At 47.2% G+C, this 20,140-nt stretch overlaps 1 protein-coding gene across 1 annotated transcript in view; it reads right to left on the bottom strand.

Moving 5' to 3' along the window:
• Positions 1-20,140, bottom strand: part of c19h11orf53 (chromosome 19 C11orf53 homolog) — a 78,409-nt gene that overhangs the window by 20,191 nt on the left and 38,078 nt on the right. The window contains exon 3 of the mRNA XM_038779885.1: positions 4,604-4,649. Within this exon, the coding sequence (XP_038635813.1) occupies positions 4,604-4,649 (46 nt within the window). The remainder of the gene's footprint in view (positions 1-4,603; positions 4,650-20,140) is intronic.

Raw genomic sequence — 20,140 nt, 5'->3', positions numbered from 1 at the left:
TAAACAGATAAATACGTAGAACTACAGAAATAGACCTTCCTAAACAATGCCCTGAAGATTTTTTTAAAATTGCATTTCAACGCTACTTTAGCATCTGGTCGTATACTTTTTATTAAAGGAACTGGAGAATTTTTGTTACATTGGAAAGAGGAATAGGCTTTCACAAATCAATCCAACGATGACAAACCATCCCCAATATGAGACAACACAAGTGGGACAAATGTTTACCTCCTTTTTACAGGGCGTGAGTGTCGCTGGCTGGACCAGCAACTGTTGTCCGTCCCTAACTGTCCTCCATTTCAGAGGGCATTTGAGTGTCACCCACGTTGCTGTGAGGCTGGGGTCACATGTGGGCCAGACCAGGTAAGGACGGCTGATTATTATTTAAATGATAAAATATTAAAGCATGGTGCTGTGCAAAGAGACCTGGGTGTGCTAGTGCATGAGTCACAGAAAGTTGGTTTACAGGTGCAACAGGTGATTAAGAAGGCGAATGGAATTTTGTCCTTCATTGCTAGAGGGATGGAGTTTAAGACTAGGGAGGTTATGTTGCAATTGTATAAGGAGTTAGTGAGGCCACACCTGGAGTATTGTGTTCAGTTTTGGTCTCCTTACTTGAGAAAGGACATCCTGGCGCTGGAGGGTGTGTAGAGGAGATTCACTAGGTTAATCCCAGAGCTGAAGGGGTTGGATTACGAGGAGAGGTTGAGTAGACTGGGACTGTACTCGTTGGAATTTAGAAGGATGAGGGGAGATCTTATAGAAACATATAAAATTATGAAGGGAATAGATAGGATAGACGTGGGCAGGTTGTTTCCACTGGCAGGTGAAAGCAGAACTAGGGGGCATAGCCTCAAAATAAGGGGAAGTAGATTTAGGACTGAGTTTAGGAGGAACTTCTTCACCCAAAGGGTTGTGAATCTATGGAATTCCTTGCCCAGTGAAGCAGTTGAGGCTCCTTCATTAAATGTTTTTAAGGTAAAGATAGATAGTTTTTTGAAAAATAAAGGGATTAAGGGTTATGGTGTTTGGGCCGGAAAGTGGAGCTGAGTCCACAAAAGATCAGCCATGATCTCATTGAATGGCGGAGCAGGCTCGAGGGGCCATATGGCCTACTCCTGCTCCGAGGTCTTATGTTCTTATTCCAAACTTATATGAAAGGTTACAAAGCATTTGGGGAGCAAACTCCCCAACACACAACTATACAGTTTATACAGATTTTTCCCTTTCTCATCCTCCTCCCCCCCCCCCCGTGACAAACAACTCCTCAAACACAGCCACGAACATTCCCCCCCCCCCCCCCTCACCTCGTGCCCTCCGCTGAACCCCTTAAATCGTACTTGACCTCTTCCAGCTGAAGAAAGTCATATCAGTCCCCCAGCCAGACCGCTACCCCCCCCCCCCCCCCCCCCCCCCCCGGCGGTGTTGCTGACCGCCACGATAACAGGATTCTTCCCGGGCAATCAGAGAGGCGAAGGCCACAATGCCGGCCTTCCTCCCCTCCATCAGCTCCGGCTTCTCCGATATCCCGAATATCACCAGCAAAGGGTCGGGCTCAACCTCCTCCCCCACTATCCTTGTCAGCACCGCGAACACTCCCGCCCAGAATCCCTCCAACTTTTCACAGCCCCAGAACACATGTGTGTGATGCGCTAGTCCCCGCCCTCACTTCTCACACTCGTCTGCCACCCCCTGGAATAACCCACTGTTTCTGGCCACCTTGAATGGCAAGCCCTGAGATTGGCTCATTGACCCAATTTGTTGACCGGGAATACTTCATTTTTCCCCACATTATATCCCAAGGACGCCCCAAACTTCCCAACAGGCCCATGATCCTCCCCATGCTCTCCAGCGGGTCCGAAACATACAATAGTAGGTCGTCCATGTATAGGGTACCCGATGCTCCCTTCATCCCCACATAATCCCTTGCCACTCTGTCGACCCCTTAAGACCCATTGCCAGAGGCTCTATGCCAGTTCAAACAATAGCGGTGACAGTGAGCACCCCTGCCTTGTTCCTCTGTACAGTCCAAAGTTTTGTGAGCCCATGTCATTGGTCCGCACACTTGCCTTCGGTGCCACATATAACAGGCGCACCCATGCCACAAACGTTAGCCCAAACCCAAACCTTCCCAGGGCCTCAAACAGGTACCGCCACTTCACCCGGTCAAATGCCTTCTCCACGTCCATGGACACCACTAACTCCAGTACCTAAGCTCTCAACGGGGTCATGGCTATGTTTAACAGCCTCCTTATATTACTAGAAAGCTGTCTGCCCTTATGAAACCTGTTTCGTCCTCCGCAGCCACCCCCGGGACACAACCTTCCATCCTTCCCGCCACCTACTTTCCATCGGTATTTGACAGCGGCATGGGCCTATGCGACCCACATTCCAACAGGTCCTTCCCCTTCTTTGGTATTAATGTGATTGTTGTCTGCGTCATTATTTCTCCCCCATCTCCAATGCCTCCTTAAACGGCCTCAAGAGATGTGGTGCCAGGTCCGTTGCAAACTCCTTATAGAATTCCGCCGGGTAACCATCGGGTCCCAGGGCCTTCCCCATGACATACCCCTTATAGTGTCCAATACCTCCCTGAGCCCCAAGGGCTCCTCTAGTGTCTGCCTCTTCTCTTACTCCAACGGTGGAAACTCCAGTTTGTCTAAAAACTGTCCCATGTCCCCCTCATTGGCAGTGACCAGTTCTGGGATCTCAAAATAATATTCCCAGTTTCATAAGTCACGTGTAGTTTCACCGGGTTGAGCACCCCAGAACTGATCTGCCGTCGATATAACAACGCCTCGGCCCTGTTGAACCTCGCATGCCATTTTGTCAGTTCAGCTCCAACGTCCTGGCATATTCGGGCCTTGTTCCCCTCCCATTTGCAGTTCCGTTTCTCCCTGGCCCACTGCAGGATCGTCTCTTTCTCCCCAAACTTGTGGAATCTCACAATCACCGCCCTCGGCGGCTCCCCAGCTCTTGGCTTCTGCCTCAGAGACCTGTGCACTCTGTTCACCTCAGGGGCTTTGTCCAGCACCCCCTCCACCACCAGCCGCGCCAGCATCTTCAAAACATACTTCGTGGCACTCGCAACTTCCACTCCTTCAGGCAGGCCAACTATTCACAGATTCTGCCTTCTCGACCTGTTTTCCTGCTCCTCCATCTTTGCTCTCAATGTCTTGCAAAAGAGCCCCACCTCCGCCTCCAGTGCCACCACTCTATCGCTGTGTTCAGAGATCACCCTCTCAATCTGTCGGATCTGCGACCCCTGAGCCTCCAGACATTTTTCCACCCTCTCCACCGAGCCTTTCAGGGGGTGCCACAGCCCCTTTGATGGCCTTCGAGCAATCCTCCAGAATCTCCTTCCTCTGCTTGTGGAACTCTTCCTTGATGAAGGCCATCAACTGTTCCATCTGGGGCTTTCTAACTTGCACTGGCCATTCCCCCCTCCGCCATCTTTCCACTGGCTGCTGCGCCACAGATCTCTTCCAACCCCTTGGCCAGGTCCTTCACGTTCTGCCGGGTTTGTAACCAGCAGGCATGCCACTCCTGGGGGGAACGTCTCCTCCGATCTTCAGTTACACTTTTCCAACGAAGTTACACCCGATTTCGGGTTAAAAGAGCTCTTTTCTACGCCTTCACGCAGGAACTGCCTTTTGTGCGACCACTCACACCATGGCCACCACCGGAAGTCCAGATTGTGAACCAGATGGGTTTTTACAACAATCGACAATGGTTTCATGGTCATCATTTGACTGTGTTCTGTGAAATGCATTTTAAATGGATTGAAAAATGATTTCTCAATTAAAATAATTTTTATGTGAATCTCTGGGCTGGATTCGTCCGCCCCGTCCACCGCAAGAACGCCATAGGCGAGACGCCGACAATGGAGAAATCCGTTGACCTCGGGCAGGATTCTCTGGTCGCCGGATGGACGAGGATGGAGAATCCTGCCCTCTGTTTCCAGGGTTGACTATAGTATCTGGCCTGTCATACCTTAAAGTTAAAACGACCCAGTTTGAGATAATACTGTGCAGAATCTCAAGTGATAAAGGCGGAGGGGTGGTTAGCACTGCTGCCTCACAGCGCCAGGGACCCGGGTTCAATTTTAACCTCGGATTACTGTCTGTGGTGGAGTTTGCATGCTCTCCCCGTGTCTGCGTGGGTTTCCGGGTGCTCCGGTTTCCTCCCACAGTCACAAAGATGTGCAGGTTAGCTGGAGTGGCCATGATCAATTGCCCCTCAGTGTCCAAAGATGTGTGGGTTAAGTTAGGGGGTTATGGGGATAGGACGGGGGAGTGGGCTTGGGTGGAGTGCTCTTCCAGAGGGTCGGTGCAGGACTGATGGGCTGAATGGACTCTTTCTGTACTGTAGGGACTCTATGATTCTATGAAAAGCATGCTGGTATTCAAATGAGGTGTGATAGAATACATAACTATTAATCATCTGGCACTGCCACATAACACTTGCCTAATGTATTTTGTTTAGTTTGTGTGAAGTTTTAGTCATGAAGTGAGGAAGCACAGAAGTAAGAGGCATGAGTCTGTTAAAATTCTTTGTTCTGGCTCTGGTTCCTTGGGAATAATTGGCAGAACATTGCACTTACCTGACATTTGGACGTAAGCTGGAGTTTGAGAAGAGTTAGTTCCAGTCTAGAAGAGGGAGAAAGGAAAAGAAATGTTAACTAGTAACATACAAACACGCAAATTAGGAGCAAGACATTCACCCCTCAAGCCTCTTCACTATTCAGCAAGATCAGAATGTTCCCAGGGATGAAAGGCTTCAGTTACATTGACAGATTGGAGAAAAAGGGACTGTCCTTAGAAAAGGGAAGGTAGAGAAGAGATTTTGTCGAGCTGTGCAAAGTCACAAGGGGTGATGTGAACATACTAACATATGGATTAGGAACAGGAGTAGCAGGCCACTCGGCCCCTCGAGCCTGTTCCACAAGTCAATACGATCATGGCTGATCTGATTGTAACCTCAACCCCACATTTCTGCTGACTCCAATAACCTTTCACCTCCCTTGTTAATCAAGAAGCTATCTAGCTCTGCCGTAAAAATATCCAAAGACCCGGCTCCCAACGCCTTTTGAGGAAGGAAGTTCCAGAGACTCGCGACTCTCTGGGAGAAAGGATTTCTCCTCAGTTCTATCTTAAATTAGCGACCCTTTATTTTCAACTAGTGACCATTAGTTCTAGATTCTCCTACAAAGGGAAAAATCTTCTCCACTTCCACCCTGTCAATACCCCTCAGGATCTTAAAGGTTTTGATCAAATGCCAGCCTAATCTTCTTAACTCCTCTGGAAACAAACCTAACCTCTCCAACCTTTCCTCATAAGACAATCCGCCTATTCCTGGTATTAGTCTAGTAAACCTGCATTTACATATTTCCTTAAATAAAGAGATCAATACTGCACACAATACTCTGAATGTGACTCACTAATGCCCTGTACTTTTGCAATCAATTCTCCTCACATTAAAGGACAACATTCTACTACCTTTCCGAATGACTTGCTCTACCTGTATACCAGCCTTTTGTGATTCACGCACCAGAACCCTCTGCTCTGCAATCTCTCACCACTTAGATTATAAGCTCTTTTATTCTTCCTGCCGAAATGGATAATTTCACATTTGCCCACAATATACTACATTTGCCAGATTTTTGTCCACTCGCTTAACCTATCTACCTTTTTAGCCTCCTTACGTTCCCTTCACAATTTACTTTCCTACCTATCTTTGTGTCATCAGCAAATTTAGCAACCATCCCTTTAGTCTGTACATCCAAGTCATGTACATTGAAAGAGAAAATGCTGGAAAATCTCAGCAGGTCTGGCAGCATCTGTACAAATCATGTACATAAATTGAAAAGAGTTGAGGCCCCAGGACAGATCCCTGTGGTATACCACTCATCCCATCCTGCCCACCATTAAATTACCCATTTATGCCAACTCTCTGTTTCCTGTTAGCTGGCCAATCTTTCGCCCACGTCAATATGTTAGCCACTACCCCATGAGCTTTTATTTTCTGCAATAACCTTTGATGCGGCACCTTATCAGATGCCTTCTGGAAATCTACATACAGTACATCCATTGGTTCTCCTGTATCCACAGCACAAGTGACTCCCTCAAAGAACTCCAGTAAATTGGTTAAACATAATTTAAAAAACCATGTTCACCCTGTCTGACTGCCTTGAATTTTTGAAAGTGCCCTGCTATATCATTGTTAATAACAACTTCTAACATTTGCCCAATGGCAGATGTTGGGCTGACTAGCCTGTAGTTTCCTGCTTTCTCTCTCCCTCCCGTTTTGAATAAAGGAGCTACATTTGCTTTGTATCAATCTAATGGAATCTAGGGAATTGTGTAAAATTAAAACCAGTGTATCAATTATCTCATTAGTTACCTCTTTCAACACCTTAGGGTGAAGTTTCATCCAGACCAGGGCATTTGTCAGTCGGCAGACCCAACAATTTGCTCAATGCCACTTCCCTAGTTCTTGTAATTTTCCTGAGTTCCTCCCTCCCTTCCATTTCCTAATTTACAGCTATTTCTGGGATGTAGTATGTGCTCTCTCTAGTGAAGGCGGATGCAAATACCTGCTTAGTTCATCCACCACAGCCCTACATTCCATTATCAATTACCCAGACTTTCTACAAGACCAACGCTCACTTTGTTAACGTCTTTCTTATTTCAAGATCTTTAGAAACTCTTTCCTGACCATCTTTATATTACTGGCTAGCTTTCTCTTGGACTCCAGATTTTCCCTCCTTGTCAAACTTTTTCTCATTCTGCGATGTTCTTCATGTTCTTTCCAATCTTCTGACCTCCCACACATCTCTGGGCTGATATATGCTTTTCCCATCAGTTTTATACTGTCTTTAACTTCTTCTAGTCAGGCACAGAGGATGGGCCCTCCCCTTGGACACTGTTCCTGCTGATGGAAGAGTTGAGAGCCAGACCCCACAGATATAAAGTGATTGGCAAAGGAACCAAAGACAACATGAGTGAAAACATTTTGATTGCTGCAAAAAAAGACACGCTACCGAAGCTCTTTTTCTTGCTCGCATCAGGAAAAATGCAAGAATGCCAAATTTTAAACAATCGCATCATGATGTAACATCAATTGGACGCAAGACACGATGAAGATCCAAACTGTGGCTTTAATCAGCTAGTTGTTAGCCCGGTGGTCGACTACAGAGAAAGGCCAACCGCCGGGAACTCTGGGTACTTATACCCCGCCTCGGAGGCGGGGTCTACTTGCCTGTTGACCAATTGGTGAGAAGTCACATGACTAGTCCCAGCCAATCAGACGAGAGGCACATGACCAGCCAGAGCCAATGGGAAACTAGTGCTCTGCACCAATGGCAGTGCTCCCATTTATACCACCACACAACAATTTACATCACAGGAGAAAAGGGTGCTGATTGATTGGCAGATTGACTCTGATTGGCTGAGGGATTGCCGTGGCAAAAAAACAGGAAACAATAGGCTCCTGGGCAATTCAAAAAAGGCGCAGAACTTAAACCAAGGGGAACGCTGGCAAAAAGCTAAACTGGGCACGTTCTGAGCATGTTAGTAACTCCTTTCCAGTCAGATCAGGAGCACCAACATCAGCTGGTCAACTGAAATGGGCAGCGAAGGCCGCCCTTGCCAACAAAATCCCACTCCCCGTGGATGAATTCAAGGAATTCCTTTGCCAACCCCAGGGAAGTCATTCCAGCAGTAAAAAGTCCTTTGGGGTTTAAAAAAAACAAGGAACATTTAAAAAATGAGACGGAATAATCCAGGAAAAGCACCTAATAACATGTACATGTACGGTAAGAAACAAATGCATTTAAGTGTAAGCCGTACCAAGGAAACAATGCAGGACCTGTTAAATAGGAGATATTTGTTGTGGGAATGATGGTCATAACTCTCCCCATGTTGAACACTAAAGGACGGCATCAGTCGATGTCACAGACCATTTTTGTGCAACTGCCCATTAAGCTAGCACCAGCCCTCACCCCCTCCAGGAATAATTTTTTATGCAAATACACGAACAGCATAGTTTGCATGCAGCAACAGTTATTGTGCTTGGAAGCTGCAGGTAGGACGCTGGGGGCTGTGACCATTTACTCGCCATGAGTGTTCTGGTCTGCTTAAAGAAACAAACTATTATCTGGCTAAATACTTTTTTGGCTGTAACTAGTCATCAGCAGAGGAGCATTTTATTTCCCCAGCAGCAGTTGTTTGCTATCTTTACCTTAACCCTGAGTAGAGCGAAGAAAACGTTGCATCAGTCAGGTGTGTTAGCAACACGCTACCTCACTGTGAAAGGCAACATGTTCTTGAGTCTCTACTTTTTGCCCTGGTGTTGGATGTCTGAACCTTCCATTTATCTCTAATATCATAGCAACATGGATATTTTGAGTTCAGGAGTTAAGGGTTGCTGCAGTTGCATAGAGGCCTCACCTGGAGTATTGTGTGCAACTTTGGTCTCCTTATCTAAGGAAGGATATACTTGCCCAGGATGAAATATCTTGAGCTCTAGAGCGCAGAAAAGGCCCTTTAGCCCATCACATCTGAGTCAAAAACAACCCCCGAACTATCCTAATTCCATTTTCCAGCACTTGGCCCATAGCCTTGTGTGTCTTGGCATTGCAAGTGCCCATCTAAATACTTGTTAAATGTTATGAGGGTCTCTGCCTCCACCACCCTTTCAGGCAGCGAGTTCAACACTCCCACCACCCTCTGGGTAAAAACATTTTTTCTCACATCCCCTCTAAACCTCCTGCACCTCATCTTGATTGGTGCCCCTCACCTGGTCATTGATCCCTCCACCAAAGGGAAAAGATTCTTCCTGTCTACCCTATATGCCCCTCGTAATTTTATGCATCTCAATCCTGGTGTGTCCCCCCCCCGTCTCCTCTGCTCCAAGGAAAACAACCCCAGTTTATCTAATCTCTCTTTACAGCTAAAACGCCCCAACCCAGGTAACCCCCTGGTAAATCTCCTTTGCATCTGCACCCTTTCCAGTTACATCACATTCCTCTGATAACGTGGATTCCAGAACTGCACACAATACTTCAGCTGTGGCCTAACCAGCATTTTATACAGTTCCAGCATAACCTCCCTGCTCTTAAACTCTATGCCTCGACTAATAAAGACAAGTCTTCTTAAGCACTGCATCCACCTGCTCTGCTAGCTGAAGGGACCGGTCTATGTAGAAACATAGAGAATAGGTGCAGGGGTAGGCCATTCGGCCCCTCGAGCCTACACCGCCGTTCAATATGACCATGGCTGATCCAGGGCCGGATTAAGACCCTGAGAGGCCCTAAGCACTTAAAAGATTTTGGTGCCCCCATATATATGTAATTAAAAATATAAACAATTATAAACCATAAAATAAAATTTTATTTATCGAAATTAAACAAAACTTACAGTAAGATGGAAAATAATGTTTATTTTTGTATACTTCCACTTTATTTATATTTGAAAAGTTTTCTCCTACTTTTTTTAATTGCAAAGTCTTTGATCAGATCCTCAAAACTGATCTTATGTAACACATCTGCTTCTATACTTAATAGAGATAAGGCATCCAGCCTGCCTTGTTGCATAGTTGTTCTGATGGGATTTTTAATATACTTCAACTGAGAAAATGAACGCTCAGCTGAGCAATTTGTGACCATTAATGTTAAAAATATACGAAAGCCAATGTCTACATTTGGAAAGGCACACTCAATATTGTCTTCTACAATTATTTTATAAAGTTCAGCATGACTGAATCTTGTTTTTACCTTTTTTGTTGCACTGAACTTATGGCGCACATATGAATGAAACTGCTTTCATTTATGTGGGGGGGGAATTTTTTTTCCTTCGATTTCATAACCCTTGGCGGAGGTCTGCACTCTCTGAGTGCTCTTGTTATTATTGTATATATCTGTATGTAATTTTTTCATTTAATGTGGGGGCCCCTTTATGCGGATCCTGGTTCAGCTGCACCATTTGCAGTACTGCACCATATGGCCCAGGGACCATGGTAAATTCGGCTATGGAAAATTTCTGTGGTGCCCCCTTTCCTTGATGCCCTAAGCACGTGCTTATTTTGCTTAATGGTTAATCCACCCCTGGGCTGATCATGCAAATTCAGTATCCCACTCCCGCTTTCTCTTCATACCGCTTGATCCCTTTAGCCGCAAGGGCCACACCCAGCTCCCTCTTGAATATATCCAACGAACTGGCCCCAACTGCTTCCTGTGGTAGAGAATTCCAGAAGTTCACAACTCTCTGAGAGAAGAAGATCTTTCTCATCTCAGTCCTGAATGGCTGACCCCTTATTCTTAGGCTGTGACCAACATGAGGAACATTCTTCCCGCATCACCCCAATTACTTTACATCCAAAGCCCCTTTCATCCATGCTTCCGTCATCATTTCCTGTGTGACGTTTTGAATGTAAAGTAATTGGGGTGGTGCACGCATTGAGACACCCAACGTGCATCACCCTAGCGTGCACCCAGACAGTGGGGAAAGTTTCAAGATGGCTGACCTTCCAAAAGGCAATGATGGCAATTTAAATATTTTAATGAGCCTGGAAGCCTTGACTGAATTTGTTTTCTTGGGCCTCAGGAAACCCGGCAGCTAAAGGGAGGCGGGAAAGGTTTCAGGGGAGGTAAGTGTCTTTACAGTACTGCTTGGGGGGGGGGTTACAGCACAGCTGGGGGGGGGTTTGGAGAAACAGGAGCCATCTCCCCTCCATCAGAATCCTTCATATGCAATGGCCCCGGGCAAGGGGATTGGACCCGCTTGGGAATGGACTCCACCCTCACTCCTTCTTCAAGATTTGTAATTAACAGTCAATTCAATATACCCCAATTTATACCATCACCCTGAATTAACAACACTCCGTCCCCGGGGTGGGGAGCCTCCGATGGGGTCTGGACCGTGATCGGGGCCCATCGGTCAGCGGGCCGGCCTCCCCCCCCTCCCGGGCCTACTTTCTGGCACGGCCGGCCCCTGAACACCGATGCCATGTTGAGTCGCGTCTGGCGCGCAGAAGTCCCCCATGTATGCGCAGGTTGGCGTGGCCCAACTGCGCTTGCGCGGGTTGGCGGAGCACCATTTGGCGCCGCGAAAGAAGGCTGAAGTGGTGTGAACTGCTCCAGCGCCGGGGCAGAATCAGTCGTACCCGGGCCCGGTTCGCGCCATCGTGAAACGTGACGGTGTTCACAATGGCGCAAACACATTGGGCTCTATATTGGAGAATTGCTGCCGTTATCTCTATTTCTCTCTCCACAGACGCTGCCAGATCTGCTGAGTTTTTTCAGCATTTTCTGTTTTGGGAGTATATGGAATTATTTTGGTCAATTATATTGCAGTTCCAAATAGGCACAGCCACGTGTCACAAAAGAGTCCCTAATTCATTCGCAAATTGGTAGACTGATTCAGATAAGCCAACTCACTATTTAACTCGCTGTACGGACATAAGCAGTTGTGGTCAGTAAACCCCTGTGTCCTTTGGAGTTTCTGTAAACTGACGCATGGTCCTGCAAGTGAGCGGAACTGAATATTCCAAAAATGATTTCAAGAGTGCTTCACTTCACCTTTAGCAGTATATTAATGGAAAGCCATGTATGTGTTTCCTTTTGGGGAGGTTACCAGAACTCATACGTTGGGATAAAGCATTCAGATGTTATGAAGTGCACCAGAATTAGCGGTTAATGTTCGATTATTCTGAGTTGGCAGAATAAGCTGCTATGTCATTTTGGTGAAAAATTAAACAGATATTAAGTCTGCTGTTAAACTGTCCCAGTGAGGGCAGCACGGTGACGCAGTGGTTAGCACAGCTGCCTCACAGCGCTGAGGTCCCAGGTTCGATCCCGGCTCTGGGTCACTGTCTGTGTGGAGTTTGCACATTCTCCCCTTGTCTGCGTGGGTTTCGCCCTCACAACCCAAAAATGTGCAGAGTAGGTGGATTGGCCGCGCTAAATTGCCCCTTAATTGGAAAAAACAATTGGATGATCTAAATTTATTTTTAAAAAAGAAGAAAAAAAAAACTGTCCACGGACACGTCCACACAAAGAGACAATATAAAGGTGAAAGGCCAACTGTCCAATTATACTGACCTGACCCTTCAAAGCTGTGCAATCTCACGCACCGTGTTCCTCAGAGGCAATGCCTGGGGAGGAGAGACAGAGGGAAGGATACTGGGACTTCATTCCTCAGCCCCCGAGGTGACTCACAGCAATAATTTACATATTTATAGCACCTTCAACACAGTAAAGCATTCCAACGTACTTTATGGAGTGTTATCAAACAGGTTTTGACACCGAACCCATAAGGGAGCTTTAGGGTAGATGACCAAAGCTCTGCTCAAACAGGAGGCGTCAGGCAAACTCCAGGGAAATAATGATTGCTGTCTAATGGCCTCGTCGCGCTCGACTAGGTGACGCAGCGAGGCGGTTCAACCTCGCGAGAGGCCTCGCCAGATTTAACGAGATCGTGCAAGACGCCACGATCTGGGGGAGATCCAGATATACAAATATTTAAATGAGCCATTAAGCTAATGTAAATGTGTCTACGCCGGATTCTCCTGAGGCCCAGGAACTAATGGCCTCGCCTGGGAGACATCGCCATGGTGGCCATGGTGTCATTTAGGCACCATGGGGATCAGGGGTTATAGGGAGAAGGCAGGAGAATGGGGATGAGAAAATCTCAGCCATGATTGAATGGCGAAGCAGACTCGATGGGCCAAGTGGCCTAATTCTGCTCCTATGTCTTATGGTCTTATGGCAGTAGTCCACACAAACCTGGACCAGTGTAACAGTTCCTGGGGGCATCTCCCAGGCTATTAGAGACCCCCGGGTGGTTGGGGACTGGGCAGGCTGGCACCCTGCACTCCCCGCTGGCGCCTGGACCCCTTAAGACTGCCAGACTGGCACCTTGACACTGCCACCTAGGCACACTGGCAGCACTACCCTGGCAGCACCGTGGTGCACAGGTAGCACTGCCAAAGTGCCCCTGCCAGCCTGACAGTGCTACCTGTGCACCATGGCACTGCCAGGGTGGGACTGCCAGTGTGCCTGGGTGGTACTGCCAGGCAGACAGGAGCACTGTCAGGGTGCCTGGGTGGCAGTGCCAAGGTGCCCAGGTGCCAGCGCAAGTGCAAGGGTACCACCCTGCCCAGAGTCCAGCCGCCCAGGGTTTTCGAATGGTGTCATTATGCCTGGTGCATGTTCGTGTGGACCAGTACTAACGGAGCCATGTTGAGATCTCCCAAGACAGGCTGTTAGTTCTTGGGCCGTGGGAGAACACAGCGCAGACATATTTAAACCATATTTAAATTAGCCTAGTTGCTCATTTAAATATTCTGATCAGGATCTCTCCCTTGCTGGATGACATCCAGATCAAGACATCTGGTGAGATCTTGTTAGATCTCATTAGATCTCTTGAGTTGATTTGAGTGTCAAGTATCTCATGATATCCAATGGCCTTGGGCGTGACGAGGCCATTAAATCTCACCCTTAGTGTCAAATTCTGCCTGCTACCATTCCTGTGAAGTGCTTCGGGCTGTTTTGCTACTCTCAGGGTGCTATGTAAATGCACATTATTGTTGCCAATTATACAGAACCAAAAACACAGAACCATCCCTCAGGCCAGCCCCAAAGGACTTATCATTCTCACACCTGCCCTGCTGTATCGATGGATCTCTTAAAATTGTCAATGTGATTCACTGCCACCACCTCCCTGATAACTCCATTTTCTTCAATAATCATCCAAAAGATCAGCAAAGCAGTATCCTCGCATTTTCTTATTCTTTTATCCCAGAACTTGTGTTAATATTGACTATCAGGCTGGGGGGTTGGGGGTCAATTGGCTTTTGGATCTCTCTCAAAACCTCCTTTTGCTGCATCAGTCACCGTACGTTCCACTCAATTTGTAAATATTCATGGTCTTAAAAGATTGTCAGGAAATAGTACCATCAAACAGAAATGCTATCCTAAACCTGAGTCACAATTCCGATGATTTATTTTTATATTTGACTTAATTTGTAGGTTCTTCTTCTGATCCTTTTTGACTTCAGTCAAAGGAAATTAAATAGAAGCAGCTATTTAATTTTACAAAAATTCAATCCATCTTTCCCATAGATCATTCGAAAATATGCTTTAAATCTATTTTTGTGTTCTTTTACATGAAATAGGCATCTAGATTTGTGGCTTATTAATCATTGGGCACAATCCTAAAATTCTTCAATAATTAAAAGTGAGCTTACATTTTATTTTTTGGCAAAGCAAGGTGAAATTCATCTAAATTATGCAAATAAACATTTTTTGCTCATTGATTTCAGTTGATCTTTAAAAAGGGAGTGATAATTTACAGCTCTAATAGAAACAAAGTGCATTTATACAACGGTCAGGATTCTCCATTTGGGAGACGAGTGGTTGGATTATCCGTTTCAGTGGTTAAGCTGGCGGACTATGTGTGGTCTTTTACGACCAAAAAATCTGCCTGAAACCCTCAGTGATTCCGGGACTGGTGAGTGGCTAGCACCAGCGCTGGGTGATATTCCCGGCTCCAGCAGGGGGAATGGCCGGGTCCCTGGCTGCGCTTGCGCATGGCTAACAACTTGCAGCGGTCGCACCGTGCAACATGGCGCCGGCCATACGCGGACCTGACCTGCCATCTGCGACCCCACAGCCCACCCCCCTGGCCACGCCCTGGTCATCCCCCACCAGCCCTCGCAGTAGCCCCCCTGGCCAGCGGCATGGATCCCAGCCAAGTATGGCGGTGCTAGACACAGTCCGCAGCCACCACATCGGATTCCCGCAGGGCTAAGGCCACAAGTGCCCCCTGCCGTCAGGAACGGTCAACGCCGTTGCAAAGGTGCACAGCGCGATGATGCCATTTCGGACGGGACGGAGCATGGCTGACCCTCGTCAAACCGGTGCTGGTCCCGATTTTGGTGTTGGAGTCGATTCTCCTCCCGATCGCCGATTACGATATCGGCGTCGGGCAATGGAGAATCTCGCCCTCCCTTCTTCTGCCAGAACTGAATCGCACTTGATTTGTGCTCCCACTGGGAAGGCAAATGATGAAGCAATTCCCAATCCTTAGCCATGCAACTTTTTGCATGACGAGGATTGTGAGGGCTTTCCTGAGGGAATCCCATTATCGGGCCGCCAGTTTGAGCGGGCTGCTCAACAGCGAGGTCCCGTGGTTGGTCACCCCTCCCATCCCCCACGTGGCAGTCCAGTCACTCAACCGTGAAAGGAGATGATTGGAAAAAATGTAATTCTGTTTGAAGTGGTCCAGGAGCTGTCAATCAAAGCTAGATGTTTCCACTAGCTGACCACTTCAAAGTTACTCAGGTGTGAAGGGAGGTGAATGGAACAATGCTGACAGCTGGGGTGTGTGGAAGCTGTCAAACACAGCCGAGCAACATCAATATCAAAGAGAAATGAATGAATGGCTTGCAGATCAAAGATCTGAGGGGGTTTAGACCCAGCTGACTGGTTTTCTCTTCCCAGGAAGGGACAGGTGCTGCTTCCTGTGCCTGAGCCAGCAGGTGTATTGCACAGGTGAGTTTTATAGCTGTGATTTTGTTCACCTCCTCTGCCTGGACTGAACTGTAGAGTCCAGACAGGGTCTTCTCTTCTGGGGGGGGGGGGGGGGGGGCTTCCTGACAGGAGTCTTTCTTATGGGGGTTCTGTGGGGGTCTCCTTATTTCTGGGTCTCTGTGGAACGGTCTCTGGTGGGGGGGAGTGTTTGGTGGGGGTGGGGTGGGCAGGTCTTGCATTGTGGGGTGGAAGATGGCCCTCTGATGGACTTTGGGGAAAACTCCCTTAAAGAGCTACTCCCTTGGTCCACCACATCAGGGCCACGCTTGCCAAGGCCGGTGAAACATCTCACTGTGCTCACAGAATCACAGAGTTGTTGGGGTGAAAAGGAGGCCACTTGGCCCATCGTGTCTGCCCCATCTCTCCAAATAGGCATCATAACTTTGTGCCATTCCCTTGCCTTTTCCTCATACCACTGCACATTTTTTCTATTTAAATAATCATCGAACACCCTCTTAAATGCCCCAACAGAACCTGCCACCACCACAATACCAGGCAGTGCAACCCAGACCCAAGACACTCGCTGTGTGAAAATCCAAGGAGCATTATCAAACTAAAGTTGATACCGAAGCAAATTAGATATTAGGACAGGTGGTAAATAGGTTAGCAAAATAATTTGTTTTAAATAGAGTCTTAAAGGAGAGAGAGGTAGAAAGTGAAACATTTCAGGGAGGGAATTCCACAGCTTAGCTGCAAGACAATCGGAGACGTTACCACCAATAGTGGAGCAATGAAAGTAGTTTACAAGCGTTTTTGTGTGGGGACCCCATGCAAATATTGACAGAATTGTCCCTCTCCTTGGCTTCACTGATCACGTCTTATTGACCTTGACAGGAAGCTATGTGCACCCATCCATTGCTGCTATTCTTCTTCCCAATTAAAAAAAATTAATTTATGGGTCGTGGGCGTCGCTGGTTAAGCCAGCATTTATTGCCCATCCCTAGTTGCCCTTCAGAAGGTGGTGGTGAGTTGTCTTCTTGAACAGTGAAGGAATGGCGATATATTTCCAAATCAGGTGGATAACATAGAACATAGAACATAGAACAGTACAGCACAGAACAGGCCCTTCGGCCCTCAATGTTGTGCCGAGCCATGATCACCCTACTCAAACCCACGTATCCACCCTATACCCGTAACCCAACAACCCCCCCCCTTAACCTTACTTTTTTATTAGGACACTACGGGCAATTTAGCATGGCCAATCCACCTAACCCGCACATCTTTGGACTGTGGGAGGAAACCGGAGCACCCGGAGGAAACCCACGCACACAGGGGGAGGACGTGCAGACTCCACACAGACAGTGACCCAGCCGGGAATCGAACCTGGGACCCTGGAGCTGTGAAGCATTTATGCTAACCACCATGCTACCCTGCTGCCCCTTGGAGGCAGTGCCTTGGAGGGGAACCTCCAGGCGGTGGGGTTCCCAGGTATCTGCTCCTCTTGTCCTTTTAGATGTTAGTGGTCATGGGTTTGCAAGATGCTGCCTAAGGAGCCTTGGCAAGTTCCTGCAGTGTATCTTGTAGATGGTACACACGGCTCCACTGTTCATTGGTGGTAAAGGGTTTGAATGTTTGTGGGAAATGGAGCAATCAAACAGGGCTGCTTTGTCCTGGATTGTGCCCTGGGAGCCATAGTATTAATGTGGCTAGCCCAGCTCAGTTTCTGATCGATGGTAATCCCCAGAATGTTGATTGTGGGGGATTCAGCAATGTTAATGCCATTGAATGTCAAAGAGCAATGGTTAGATCCTCTCTTGTAAGAGATGGTCATTGCCTGGCACTTGTGTGGCACGAATGTAACTTGCCACTTGTCAGCCCAAGCCTGGATATTGTCCAGGTCATGCTGCATTTGGACATGGAGTGTTTCATTATCTGAGTTGTCACAAATGGTGCTGAACATTGTGCAGTCATCCGCAAACATCCCCACTTCTGACCTAATGATGGAAGGGAGTTCATTGTTGAAGCAGCTGAAGATGGTTGGGTCTGGGACACTACCCTGAGGAACTCCTGCAGTGATGTCCTGGAGCTGAGATGATTGACCACAAACCACCTCAACCATCCTCCTTTGTGCCGGGTATGACTCCAATCAGCGGAGAGTTTCCCCTCTGATTCCCATTGATTCCAGTTTAGCTCGGGCTCCTTGATGCCCTACCTGGTCAAATGCTGCCTTGATGTCAAAGGCAGTTGCTCTCAGCTCACCTCTGGCATTCAGCTCTTTTGTCCATGTTTGAACCAAGGCTGTATTGAGGTCACCAAATAACATGCTCATAAATCAACAGTAATGACATACTGTTGAAATCTGTCAACCTCACGTGGACCCTCACTGGCCCCTTCGCATCCCCTTTACAAACTCCCAAGAGACCCCAATTTAAAAACCATTGTCCTAAAATTTCAAACTTCTGGTCTCGTTACTGGCATTGCCGCGGGTGGGACAGGAATATTTGGACAGCTATTAGGCTGCCCCCGATGTTGGAAAATACCTGCCATCAAGTTATTGTAATGGGTTGGTGGGACAGGAAATTCCCACCCATAGTCAAGAAACTTTTGGGCTGCTCTCCAAATTTTTCCCAGTCCTGTCCACATCCATTCCTGCCACAGATGACAATGGAATGTCCCCCCCCCCAATAATTGGAAAATTGTTATCACATGGGGATCTACAGATTTTGAAGTCATGCCGAGATGCTAGAATGCAACAAAATACATGATTAGAATTTTTAAAGCATCGAGCAAGGTAGCTCATTGACGGTTTTTCTATCACCCTGATGTCTGACTCATGTGGACAACATTGTCACATTTTAGATTCTTGAATAGACTTTTTATTCTGTCCATATGGAACAAATATTCTCCTCACTTATTTACAGCCTGATTAGGACCAAAATTTAGAGACTCCAAAGAGTGTCCAGGGTTGATGGTAAGGCAGCTTAGAACAAAGGTAACTTTCTGGTTGTCATTCCAGCTGAGACTACCCAATGGTGCGTTGCCTTGAAGGATTACTTGGAGCTGAATGGGAGGCATTCCTCTGTCAGTGGCAAGATCCTCTGAGTCCAATCAATGGTTGGGAGGGGGGGGGGGGGGGGGGGGGGGGATATGGTGGATGTACTATACTTCGATTTCCAGAAGGCATTTGATAAGGTGCCACACCAAAGGTTTCTATGGAAAACAGAAGCTCATGATGTAAGGGGTAACATATTGACAGGGATTGAACGTTGGCTGGCTGGCAGGAAACAGAGTTGGCATAAATGTTTATTTTTCTGCTTGTCAGGATGTGACAAGTGTACCAGAGGGACCAGTGCGGGGACTTCAACCTTTTACAGTTTATATAAATGCCCTGGATGAAGGGACTGAAGGTATGGTTGATAAACCTGCTGGTGACACAAAGATAGGTAGGAAAGTAAATTGTGAAGAGGACATAAGGAGGCTACAAAAGGACATGGATAGGTTAAGAGAGTAGGCATAAACCTGACAAATGGAGTATAATGTGGGCAATTGTGAAATTGTCAATTTTGGCAGGAAGAATAAAAAATAAGCTTATTAACTAAGTGGTGAGAGATTGCAGAGCTCTGGGATGCAGAGGGATCTGGGTGCCCTATTACATGAATCACAAAAGGCAAGAATTACAGGTGCAACAGGTAATTAGGAAAGCTAATAGAATTATTATGAGGAGAATTGATTGCAAAAGTAGGGAGGTTATGCTCCAATGGTACAGGGCATTGGTGAGCCACAATCAGAGTATTGTGTGCAGAGTATTGGTCTCCTTATTTAAGTAAAGATGTAAATGTGTTAGATGCAGTTCAGAGTGGGTTTACTGGACTAATACCAGGAATGGGCGGGTTATCTTATGAGGAGAGGTTGGAGAGGGTAAGTTTGTATACACTAGAGTTTAGAAGAGTAAGCGGCGACTTGATTGAAACATGTAAGACCCTGAGGGGTATTGACAGGGTGGACATGAAGAGGATGTTTCCTCTTGTCGGAGAATCCAGAACTGTTTAAGAATAGGGGGTCACTCGTTTGAGACAGAGAGGAGGAGAGGCTTTATTCTCTCAGGGTGCCGTGAGTCTCTGAAACACTTCCTCAGAAGGCAATGGAAGCAGAGTCTTTGAATATCCTTAAGGCAAAGCTGGATAGATTCTTGATTATGAAGGGGGTGAAAAGTTATCGGGGGCAGGCAGGAATGGGAGGTTGTGGTTCCAATCAGATCAGCCATGATCATATTGAATAACAGAGCAAGATCAGGCTCACTCCTGTTTCTAATTCGTCTGCCTGTATGAGTCAAGCTGATTAGTTATTCATATTTATCACCAGTTCCCGAATAGGCTATGCGCCTAGCCTGATCATAGAACATACAGCGCAGAAGGAGGCCATTCAGCCCATCGAGTCGGCACCGACCCACTTAAGCCCTCACCTACACCCTATCCCCGTAACCCAATAGCCCCTCCTAACTTTTTGGTCACTGAGGGCAATTTAGCCTGGCCAATCCACCTAACCTGCACATCTTTGGACATTGGGAGGAAACCGGAGCACCCGGAGGAAACCCACGCAGACACGAGG

This window comes from Scyliorhinus canicula, chromosome 19 (assembly GCF_902713615.1).
Source record: "Scyliorhinus canicula chromosome 19, sScyCan1.1, whole genome shotgun sequence".
Lineage (NCBI taxonomy): Eukaryota > Metazoa > Chordata > Chondrichthyes > Carcharhiniformes > Scyliorhinidae > Scyliorhinus > Scyliorhinus canicula.
The sequence above is the reverse complement of the archived record's forward strand: the minus strand, read 5'-3'. Positions and strand labels throughout refer to the sequence as shown.